Here is a 12,539-nt window from a genome sequence, read left to right as displayed (position 1 = left end):
AATAATTAGTGTCCCACATGAGCTGCAAGATGTAACTGTCTACTTTACCTCATAGTTCGGCAAATTCTTTCAAATGGCCGTTGTCAACAGATCAGTATGCAGTTCCCGTTTTTGAAGTATAGCTCTAGTTGGATTGTCTTTGGCCATGTACAAATTCAGCTCAGCTATAAAAATTCAATGAGGAGTAGATGGAAGAAAAAAACACTTTTCAGCAGTGCTGTGTTGTGTGTGTGAATTCCTAAGAGACCAAACTGCTGTGGCCATTGGTCCCTAGACTTACACACTGCTTACACTAACTTACGCTACACCACACACACACACACACACACACACACACACACACACACACACACGAGGGAGGACTCGAACCTCCAGCGGGTGGACCACGCAATCCGTGACATGGTGCCTTGAACTGCGCGGCCATTTTGACGAAGATATACCAGTTATGCATTACGTTTACTCAAAATCAGTTTAATTTTTTTTTTATTAAAACCTTGAGAGTAGCTAGGTCTAACATAAAAAAAATTCTCAAATTTTGCATCACCAAATATTGCACACTGTAATAGTGCTTTCCATAAGTACATTGACCAGCTAATATACCATGTAATTTTAATATTCAGGATGAAACTTTTAGTAAAAACTTACAAAGAATCAAAAAATTTCACATTTCCTTATCTTTATGTATAAATGTGAGGGGTCATCTTTAAAGTAAGAACAGATCTGTAATGGAGTTAGAGAAACTTTATTTATGAGCGTAAATTGTATCACAAACTACAATAAGCACATTTTTTCAACGTAGTTGCGGGAACATTTAAACACTGGTCAAGTCGTGGCACCAGCTTTTGGGTCCCAGCATCAAAGAACTCTGCCACCTGACTTTAAAACAGTTAGTAACAGTTTCTCAGTTTCTTTCAACGTCATGAGTTTCCAAGTGCTTTCCGCCAAGAAATTCCTTAAGTTTTGGAAACAGATGAAAGTCTGATGGTGCTAAGTCAAGGCTGTATGGTGGATGAGCCCGTAATTCCCAATAAAACTTGTTCAGTTGCATCTTTGTTCTTGTTGCAACATGAGACCGAGGATTGTCGTGAAGCAGAATAATACCGCTAGAGAGTGATCCCCACCAGTGAATTTGAATATCGTGCCTAAGCTTTAATAATGTTTCACAGTACCTATCAGCAATCCGCTTGCTTAGCTGAGTGGTAACATGTTTGCCTACCATGCAGCAAGCCTGGGTTTGGTTCCCGGCCGGGTTGGAGATTTTCTCCATTCGTGGACTGGGTTTTGTGTTATCGTCACCGACACACAAGTCGCTCAATGTGGGGTTACCTGAAGAAAGACTTGCAACTTGGCAGCCGAACTTCCCGGATGGGATCTCCTGGCCCTGAATGCCACACGATCATTTTTTTCCATTTACGTCTCAGCATTTGTTGTCATTCGTCTTAGCAAAAAGTCTAACAGAAGAATGCCTTTCCAGCCCGAAATAACCGTGACCATGATTTTCCATGTTGAAGGTCTTGTTTGAATTATCGTGGTTTCATCAAGGAATTAGAGTGATGCCATTCACTGGATTGAGTGTAGTGTGATCACCTGTCTCAATATGACTCAAAAACTTATCATCCTTATGATAGCACTCCAAAACAGGCAAAGAACATGCCATTCGCATTGTTTTGTGTTCTTCAGTCAGCATTTTCAGCACCCATCTCTCACACAATTTTTGTAATGAAGTTTGACCGTAACAGTGTGAAAAACTACTGATCTTGAAATAGTCAATAGTGAAGCACCTGTTTTGGTGAATTGCCCTTCCTTCATTAAATAGCCTAGACCATTTATGCACAGTTCCATCATTCATTACACCTGCACCGTAACCTTCAACAAGCTGCTGGTGAATTTCAGCAGGACAAACATGTTTTGCATGTAAGAACTGAATAACTGAGCCCACTTCACAATTGCCAGGATTACTGATTGACATGGCAACAAATGAAACTGTTTAACCTTACAACCAACACCGAAAGAAGTGTGAAATGTAATTGTGTCATACTGAGACACTGGCCAGGAGTGGCTGGCCATGAACAGATTTCAGGGGACAGGATGTGCGGACATGTTCGCTGTTGGTTCTTCCTTTAAAAATTATCCTCGTTTTTTTGACAGTTCAGGAATTTCAGGCATTAATATCATAGCTGATAGTTAGCAATCTTTTGACTTTATCATTTCTCAAGACAGTGAACATCAATTTTCAAAATATAATTTTGAAGTTTGCTAAAAGTTACAATTTTTGTAGTTTATTGTTTTGGAATTAAAGATGGAAAAAAGCTCAGAAGTGCGTGTTTTAATCATGTCTGATAGTATTGTGAACAAGGCTTTTATTAAAAACAATTTCAAGAGCTCTATCACTGATAATTTTTTTAACCTGTATTATTTGAGATGAAATCGCCTAGCAGCTAATGAAGTATAATAGGGTTAGGTTAGTGTTGTTTAAGGTCCCGTCGACAACGAGGTCATTAGAGACGGAGCGCAAGCTCGGGTTAGGGAAGGATGGGGAAGGAAATCGGCCGTGCCCTTTCAAAGGAACCATCCCGGCATTTGCCTGAAACGATTTAGGGAAATCACGGAAAACCTAAATCAGGATGGCTGGAGACGGGATTGAACCGTCGTCCTCCCGAATGCGAGTCCAGTGTGCTAACCACTGCGCCACCTCACTCGGTGAAGTATAATAGCCGATGTCTCTAAAGTACATTGCTTTTTACCACACTACTTCGTGTAAATGTACAAGAGATATCGTTGACAATTGGAGTCAGGCAGGTGGTATATACAGTACACCACTATTGCGGTTCCAGGAATATCTTATCGTAGCCCTTGACTAGTTGATGCTAAATTGCTCTGCCACAGTTAAACATAAATTGAACAATGACTAGAAAGGTATCATCAATTAAATGGCCACAAGGCTTGGTATTTTTCCATAGCAGGCAAAACCTGACTCTTCGGTGTATAAAATACACCAGCACATTTGCTCTAGGGTTAAGTGGATGTGTCTTTGCTATCTGGATGATACAGTCATTTTTTTCCAAAGACGTTTGTCAAAACATCTAGGCTGTCTGATAACTTTGTTGAAGTATTCAGACTGCGGGTGTAGTAACACGATTCACGTTTCCGTCGCACTTCACCTAGTGTAGACCGGGAACTGTCTGCTAGACTTGCCCGATGTGAACTGACTGGGCCTGGCCCGTGCTGCCGGAGTTGTTGTTGTTGTTATGCCGTCAGAGGTCGCGTCCGAATTCTCGCGTGCCGTCTGGTGGACGGGACTCTACTTGCAGCAACTACCGTCCATGACGCGCCGTGCCAATGTGCGCCTCCCGCGATCTTTCTGGCGGCTACAGCACTCCTCCTCTTTCGGGGGGTGCAGCCACTGTGATCCACTGCGTTGGAAGGTGGAGCGTCGGGCCGGAGCGATGACCTCCACATCCATTGGATGGCCGGAGTTGAGGGGATCTGCCAACCTTCGAGCCAGAACCTTCGAATACGGCTGGAAGTGACCCACACGAAGAGGCCCCAGCCGTCCCACAACCGGAGCCCGGGACAGAACGGGCGACAAGCTGTCGAACGCCGGAATCCTGTTCCACCTTGGGAGGGGCAAGACCCAGTGGCGGGGACGAAGGGGAAGGGACGACCCCAGGTGAACCAGCCTCCTGAGAAACCGGGCCTGCTAGGGGGGCCGGCTCTCGCTGTGGCATCTCGAACGATGGTGATGCCGGTGCTGGAGCTACTGGAGGCTACCAAGGCTGAGAACCATCGCAGTGCGGCAGAGTCACAGCAGGGAGAGGAGGTAACGTCCCTTGTGAAACCAACACAGGTGCCGGCAATGGGGAAGCCGGTGTCAGAGAGGTCGGAGGGTGGGTGCCCGAACGTGGACGTAGCTGATTTTGGTGACGATGTACCACCCGGTCCCCCGCCTGCAAGGTATAGAGCCAGCGGCCATGTCGGCGTAGGACCACCGCCGGTATCCAATGTGCATTGCGACCAAATCCACGGGCCCAGACTGACATACCCAGTGGAAAGCCAGGCACTCCATTTTGTGAAGACTGGCGAGGACCAGGCCGGAGGAGGTGCAGCAGAGTCCTAGGTTGACACCCACGGAGGAGCTCTGCGGGGCTGCGTTCTCCCATTGGTGTGGTCCGGTATGCCGTCAAGAAAAACGTCAATGCTTCCTCCGCAGGAAATTCGTGCACATACTTTTTCATCTGCGTCTTAAATGTGCGCACCATGCGCTCGGCTTCCCCATTCGATTGTGGATGGAAGGGGGGAGAGCAAACGTGCCGAATACTGAAGCACCTACAAAAATCCTGGAAGGTCTGCGAAATAAACTGCGGTCCATTGTCCGAGACCAGGGTGATTGGCAGACCTTCCACAGAAAAAATTTTTGCTAGTGCCTGGATTGCAACTTCTGAAGCGGTTGAGGAGCAGCGAACCACATATGGGAATCAGGAATAAGCATCAATGACAATGAGCCAAAAGCCATAGAGAAACAGGCCCACAAAATCGATGTGAACACGTTCCCATGCTTGGGTTGCCGGCGGCCATGAAGAGAACGCTGCCCTGAGAGATGCTTGTTGGCTCGCACACTGGGAACAGGCGGCCACCAAGTGCTCAATTTCTCTGTCAATACCGGGCCAGTACACATGTCTGCGACCCAAGGTTTTAGTACGGGAAACACCCCAGTGCCCCGCATGTAATAACGTGAGGACCTCCCTTCGTAAACCTGCAGGAACCACCACGCGAGGAGCTGTATCATCGGTAGCCAGAAGGAGAACTCCTTCCAAGACCGAGAGGCTGTCTCGTAAAAGAAAATAATTACGAAGAGGGTCCGAGGCCCGGCTGGCCACCAAGTGCTCAATTTCTCTGTCAATACCGGGCCAGTACACATGTCTGCGAGCCAAGGTTTTAGTACGGGAAACACCCCAGTGCCCCGCATGTAATAACTTGAGGACCTCCTTTCGTAAACCTGCAGGAACCACCACACGAGGAGCTGTATCATCGGTAGCCAGAAGGAGAACTCCTTCCAAGACCGAGAGGCGGTCTCATAAAAGAAAATAATTACGAAGAGGGTCCGAGGCCCGGCCTGGAGGGCGGGAAGACCACCCCTGCTGAATGGGGCGAACTACTAGCCAGAGAACCGGGTCAGCCGCCGTTTCCCTGGCGACTCGAGAACTAGTGATCGGGAAGCCATCAACCGTGCGGCGGGACGCCACATCCAAATGAAAACACATAATCTCCTCTCGATCGAACGTAGGATCCGGGCCCACCGGAAGACGGGAAAGAGCGTCGGCGTTGGCATGCTGTCCTGTAGGGCGAAAATGAATGTCATAATGGTACTTAGAGAGGAACAAGGCCCAGCGCTGTAGTCTGTGGGCCGCCCTATCTGGAATCTGAGAGGCGGGGCCAAATAACGATATTAACGGCTTATGGTCAGTGATTAACTGAAACTTCGTGCCATACAAGAAAGGGTGAAACTTGGTAACAGCGTAGACAATGGCCAAAGCCTCTTTTTCACCTGGGAGTAATGGGCCTGCGCGGGACTAAGCGTTTTAGACGCAAACGCCAGTGGTTGCTCGGAAACATCTGCATTGCGATGGGCCAGGACCGCCCCCAACCCATACTTGCGAAGCGTCTGTAGCCAGGACCAACGGCTGATGGGGATCAAAAGTAGCCAAACAAGGGGCTGACGTGAGGAGGCCCTTCAACGAGGTGAACGCTCGCTCGCATGCAGGCGACCAATCAAAAGGAACACCCTTGTGCAGAAGGCAGTACAGGGTGTGGGCTATAGTGGAAGCCTTGGGAATGAACCGGTGGTAATAGGCTATCTTGCCTAAAAAAGCTTGTAACTCTTTCAGCGAAGCAGGCCGAGGAAGGTTGACGATACCTTGGACCAAACTTCCTAGTGGCTGGATGCCGTGCCGAGATATGGTGTAGCCCACATACTCAATGGACGGTTGGAAGAAGGTTGACTTATGCAGGTTGCAACGCAAGCCCACAGACCTGAATTTGAGAAAGAGGGTGCGAAGGTTGTGCAAGTGTTCCTTCGTGCTGCGGCCTGTGACAATTATTTCATCCAGGTAATTAATACAATGAGGGATTGTTGACGTGACATGCTCAAGATAACGCTGGAATATCGCCGGGGCACTGGATATTCCAAAGGCCAACCGCTGGTATTGGTAAAGGCCAAACGGAGTGTTGATGACCGCCAGACGTTTGGAGTCCTCATCAAGTGGTATCTGATGACAAGCCTTCGACAGATCGATTTTCGAAAAATATTGGCCTCCTGCCACAGCGGAGAACAATTTATCAGCACGAGGCAAAGGATAGGTGTCCACCACCAATTGTGAATTAATGGTGGCCTTGAAATCGTCACAAAGACGTAATTTTCCCGAGGGCTTCCTTACAATAACGAGGGGCGAAGCCCACTCACTGGAAGAAATGGGAAGAACGACCCCTAGGGCTGTCAGCCGGTCTAGCTCTTCCTTTACTTGAGGGCGGAGAGCCAAGGGGATCTGCCTCGCACGTAGAAAACGCGGGCGAGCCGACGCCTTCAACGTTAAGTGAGCTTCAAAATCTGAAACACGCCCCAGGCCCTCCTCAAAAATATCTGGAAAGTCTGAGATCAAAGATTCCAATGATTGATAGGGAACGTCTTTGGAGACCAACTGTATGGTGTCAGTGATAGAAAAACCGAAAGCTTGAAAGGCATCCAGGCCAAAAAGGTTAGCGGAGCTCGCATCACTGACAACAATAAAAGTAATAGGCCGAGTGACTGATTTGTAAGTCACGTCGGTAGTGAATTGACCCAACAGGGGAATGAACTGTTTACCATAATCGCGTAGACGCCGGTAAACTGGCACCAACGGGGGCGATCCAAGGTCGGAATAAGTTTGTGCATTCAACAGTGAAACTGCCACGCCCGTATCTACTTGCAGTTGTTACCGGCGCGACCGAACCGACACCTCGATAAAGAGTTTGCGTGCCGATGCGTCGGGAGCCTGGCCCGATGAAACTGCCTCAATGTCAACGTCCATGTCCTCTGTACCTGCTTCCTTCGATTCTTTTGAGACTGAGCGGCAAACTTTAGCAATGTGACCTTTTTTATTACATTTGCGACAAACGGCCCAACGCTGGGGCACTCTGACCGATCATGGTGTATATAGCACGACGCACAGGACGGCAACAGGGCCGGCGGCCGGAATTTTGTTTACGCGCCGTGCGGGAGCGGCTGTAACGGCCGGGTTGTACCGCTCGCACGTCATCTACCCGGGACACAGTGGACGCGGCCGCGCCGCCCTCAACCTCCGCGACGTCGCACCACGCTTCCAGCTGTTGACCTGCTGCGTAAGAGACTTCATACGATTGAGCAATGGACAGGACTTCCTCGAGGGAAGGGTCTTCTAACTGCAGGGCCCGTTGCCGGACCTCCCTATCAGGGGCCGAACGAACAATGACGTCGCGTACCATAACGTGGGCATACGACTCTCGCGACTACTCCGTGACAAAATGACACTTGCGACTAAGACCGTGCAGGGTAGCTGCCCACGCCCGGTAAGACTGATGGGGCTGTTTCTTGCATTGATAGAACTCGACCCTAGCCGCCACAACATGCGTGCGGCGGCGATAATATAAAGACAGCAAGGAACACAATGCGTCAAAAGAGAAGGACGAGGGTTCCTGCAACGGCGATAGCTCCCGCAAAACGTGATACAGTGAGGGAGATATCCAAGACAAGAAGAGAGCACGACATACCTCCGCATCGGCAACATGAAACACCTGGAAATGCTGCCGAAGGCAATGTTCATATGCGTCCCAATCCTCAGCCGTCTCGTCACACGGGGGAAAGGGAGGAGGGAACTGAGCCGGAGCAGATGGCGTGGAGAGCAACGCCGGAAGCACTTGTTTCATGGTGGCCATGAGCTCCGTCTGCTGCGCAACCAAAACCCGCACCAAATCCTCCATGCCGTGGAGAAGCTGCGAAACCGGAACAACGACGCAACACGCGAAAGAACGACCCTACTCGTCGCCAATTGTGTAGTAACACGATTCACGTTTCCGTCGCACTTCACCTAGTGTAGACCGGGAACTGTCTGCTAGACCTGCCCGATGTGAACTGACTGGGCCCGGCCCGTGCTGCCGGAGTTGTTGTTGTTATGCCGGCAGAGGTCGCGTCCGAATTCTCGCGTGCCCTCTGGTGGACGGGACTCTACTTGCAGCAACTACCGTCCATGACGCGCCGTGCCAATGTGCGCCTCCCGCTATCTTTCTGGCGGCTACAGCAGCGGGCCTCTACCTGAATCCAAAAAGCTGCCTCTTCCCGGAAAAAAAAAAAAAAAAAAAAAAAATCATATTGGGACACCTAGTGAATGGCAATGCGAGTCCTAACCGATCCATAAAAAATAACAATAGTCACAGATTTTGGACTCCTCAGCACATTCGTGATGTGAGAAGTTTTCTCAAAATGTGCTTGTACTACTGGCACTCAGCAAGAACGTACTACTGGCACTCAGCAAGAACTTCTGTTCCAAGACGTGCCCCTTGCAAGAACTACTGCAGGGAGATGCCATATTTTCCTGGAACAATTCATTGTTCTTAAGGAAACACTAACATCTTCTCGAGTACTAGCAGTATACGATGTGAATGCCAAGACACAATTTCACACCAGTACTAGTGGTTATGGGATTGATGCAGTTCTAGTACAAATTCAGGAAGGTGTAGCTTATGATTTCATAGTACTCTCAAAATCCAAGAGGAACTTCCCTGCAACCGAGAAAGAGTGATTTGCAATTGTTTCGACCATCATCAACAAGTTTTGGGTGTGTTTATTTGAGAAACCATTCACTGTTTTGATGGACCACCATTCTCTACGCTAGCTGACTAATCTGAAGGCATCAACTGTAGAGAAGGAAACTGACACTTCTAGATGTAAGACAAAACAGTTGAATACAAAAATGGACACAAGCACAAAGATGCCAACTGCCTTTCAAGGAAACTTGTGAAGAACATAGCAGCTTGGTATATTAAATGACATTGCTGCTGAACAGAGGGAAGATCCAGTTTTGCAGAAGGAACATGACATTTGTTCATGAAGGTGCTTAATCTGGCAATGTATGCTCTCTCCTATTTTAGTTTCCTGGATGTGTTTCGCTTAATAAGTAATATATTGGTTTTTCAGCTGTCTCACTGTATTGATACTGTCAGTAATACATCTCCACCTAACCTATGCTGAATTGCCTTTGTATCAGAACACTTAATTTCCAAATACATTCAGTCCATCTCAGCAAGATAATTTGATCACAGAAATTATTATAAAAAAAGACAAATGAAATCTCATATGTCCAAAACATTATTGTGCATCTGAAATATATTACTACTTTAAATTTTATATTATGCAATTGTTAATTTGTAATTATTTTGTGTACTAAACATGTAAAACAAGTTCTGCAGCATCTACAATCTACTGTACAAATTCCTCTTAGCACAAGCTTTAAGCTGAAATATCTACATGTTGAAATACATTGCATTCTTATGTAAGTCTGTAAGAAGTTAATTATAGCAGGATACTGCAAAGAAATCCTGTCAAAAATAAATCACAGTACTTGGGGTAAGATAACCCTGTAATCTGTTGTTGGTACATTTAATGACATTTCTGCCGAACAGAGGGAAGATCCAGCATTACAGAAGAAACAACACATTTGTTCATGGTGGTGCTTTATTGGTCATACCCGCACTAGTGACCTGCGAAGAAGAGCTACTAGCATGACTGCTTTGAAATATTTCGTGGTTCTTCAAATGGCAGAATATGCCCCTTGTGTTTCGGCTCCTCAATAATATACCGGGAAGAAATATTTGTTCCATCCCCCCACCCCCCTTTGTGGGACCCAGTGAAATATTCTCAGGCTTGAGATTTCCTCTTTGTTGCCGTATTGCAAGTATTGTGTTCAATACAGCTCTATGCTATTAACAGCAAATTAGAGATTCAGCCCAAATTAAATGACAGAATTTTCCTCACGTTTCAAGTTGCAGGCTACCTATTTTTCGTATACTATTCGCTTTGACTAGAAGTCACACTCTTGTATGTAAAGGAGATTATTGGCCTGTATTGCAAGAGGGCTACAGTATCATGACATCAAAACCTGTTTACATGTACAAGAAATACATTGGGAAATTTCTTAAAATGTGCTCTCATTTCCGATTTCTAGTGCACAACTTCTAATGCCTTCGGTGTTAACATTGTGTTAAAGTACCACTCATTGACAAGTATATGCCAAAGGAAATAAAATGTGATGAAAACCTGGCATAAAAAAGAAATCTTTTCCTGTGGCTTATCAGAGGACAGAAATGGTGGAGCTCGTACAGTCTCACAGAAAATAACTTCGAGAAAAGTTATGAGCTGTGGAAATAATAAATGTAGATACGTGTGGATCCATTGTTGAATGTGACAACCACTAATGTTGAAAACTCTTGTGATGAACACAAATTTGAGCATGTTATCTTTCTTTTGTGCCCAACATTATAAGTGACATTTTCCAGTGAAGTGCAAAAAAATATGTGTAATAAAGTGCCTGCAAACTGCAATGAGTTCACTCAATTTTGACGAAACTTGTCACACTATATGGAAAGCAGCTATGCCCTAATATGCCATGCAAATAGTTTTACTAATCTGAGTAGCCTCCTGTCTGTTCTGTGACTTTTATTTCACTCCGAGTTAGAACACAGGAAAAATGTGCCTTGCTCAATTTTTAATACAAACATTTATTCTTTGTATCATAGCTACCTTTATGACTGGTTAGCAACTGAACTTTGCTGCTTTTTCTTACATTTTCAGATCAAATTTTAATGTCTTTCCCACCAAATATTACATTTAGTCTTCCACAATTGTCATCACACATTTGTTATACTGGGCTTACACTAGTTACTGGTCTTTGCAGGTGCATCACTCAGAGTGGCATCAGGCAGTGAGTGGTGTTTCCAGACGTGACCATTTGCTTTTGGCAGCAAGGGTGCTTGCAGGACTGTACAAGAACAGTGTTGGCAGCATGCTATAGTTTTCTGTGACTAACATATGCGCCTTAATATTATCAGTTCAGAAAAATCACTTTGTAAACCATGTGCTGATTATGTATGAATTCTGAAGTAATGATACAATGAAAAAGTACAGGAAAATTTGGACTGAACATTTTCCTGTGATTTACACTTATTTTCTTATGTGCTCATTTCTTGCCTAAAAATGAAGATATCCTCTTCACAATACAATAGTTACAGATGTCCTTTGATATAAAAAAAAACTGATATAAACAAATAATCAAAATGTAACATTGGGCTATCTCTGTACCCCTTTCAGCACATTTATCTTTTTGTTGTGCTCTCCCCACCATGTAAATAAATTTCGTAGTTTATCTTAACATTTTTATATTTTTCAGTTGGGGAAGAAGCAATGTACTGTACTTACTGTGAATGTTTTTAATTCATGTATATATATTACTGTGATTTTATGAAGAATGAAATTTGTAATTTTGAGTCTCAGTAGCTTTAGTTATGTATTAGTATGTAAGAACTGGCTTGTCTGCTGAAGTTTGATTTGACATGAAAGTTTTTTGTCTGTTTATAACTGCAAAGAAGTTGTTTATTATTAATTTTTATTTGACCATTTAATAAATGTGATACTTTTCAACTTTCCCAGTAATAATACTACACTACCTTAAAAAATTCCAAGAATTGTAAAAGTGCCTTGTATATCTTGGCAGATCGAATTGTAATATGGGAAATATAATAGAAATCCCCTCTTAGGTCTGTGGTATATGTGTAATCAGAATTTTAAGAGAAACAATGAAATTGTTTTAGGAATATTGCACTGGAAGTGATTTTCTTGCTAGTAAATGCCAACAATAGTGGTGTACACTCAGATCTGTGAGCACTTACTGCAGACAACATTGGCCTATTTAGTTACACATTTGTTGTAGAGATGGAATGTTTTTGTACCAAAGACATTTTCTAAAGCTTTAGTAACACTTCTAGAAATTTTTCTCATGCCATAATCTCGGATAGTCCTCCCACTACCTATACTTCAGTAAAGGCTATACTTTGCATTTAGTTCATTCATATTTATGGTCGGAAATTAGAGGTTAATAAGTAAAGGGATGTCCATTAATTACACGAGGGATTTTCCTTAAAATTTGGAACCCCCCCCTCCCACCACAATATTCATAGCCAGGCAAAAATATGTAAACATGAGTTTTTTTGTTTTAAATGTTTATTAATAAAACAGGATTTTATTAAATTGTTTTTAATCAAGTGTATCAAGCGGTAGTTTGTTTTAAACCATGAGACAGAGACACAAAAGGGCGCCACAAAAATATTATTAACTGTTTTGACGGTTCACTAAATAATTAACATGTTATTGGCATACAAGCTGACAAACCCAGCTCTGCCCAGGTAAACATCCTGCCAGTTTTCTATTAGAAACGAAAACAAAAATAAACTGTACTTGTAGTTGAAGTATCAAAAAT

The 12,539-nt window shown here is 44.7% G+C and overlaps 1 protein-coding gene across 1 annotated transcript in view; it reads left to right on the top strand.

Annotated features, from left to right (window-relative positions):
- LOC124797924 (protein PRRC1-like) overlaps positions 1-11,641 on the top strand; it is a 75,685-nt gene extending 64,044 nt beyond the window's left edge. Inside the window, exon 7 of the mRNA XM_047261056.1 lies at positions 10,962-11,641. Within this exon, the coding sequence (XP_047117012.1) occupies positions 10,962-11,078 (117 nt within the window). The 3' untranslated portion in view covers positions 11,079-11,641. The remainder of the gene's footprint in view (positions 1-10,961) is intronic.
- The last annotated feature ends 898 nt before the right edge of the window (positions 11,642-12,539 follow it).

Source organism: Schistocerca piceifrons, chromosome 5 (assembly GCF_021461385.2).
Source record: "Schistocerca piceifrons isolate TAMUIC-IGC-003096 chromosome 5, iqSchPice1.1, whole genome shotgun sequence".
In the NCBI taxonomy this organism is placed as follows: Eukaryota; Metazoa; Arthropoda; class Insecta; order Orthoptera; family Acrididae; genus Schistocerca; species Schistocerca piceifrons.
This window is presented reverse-complemented; position numbering and strand designations above follow the sequence as displayed.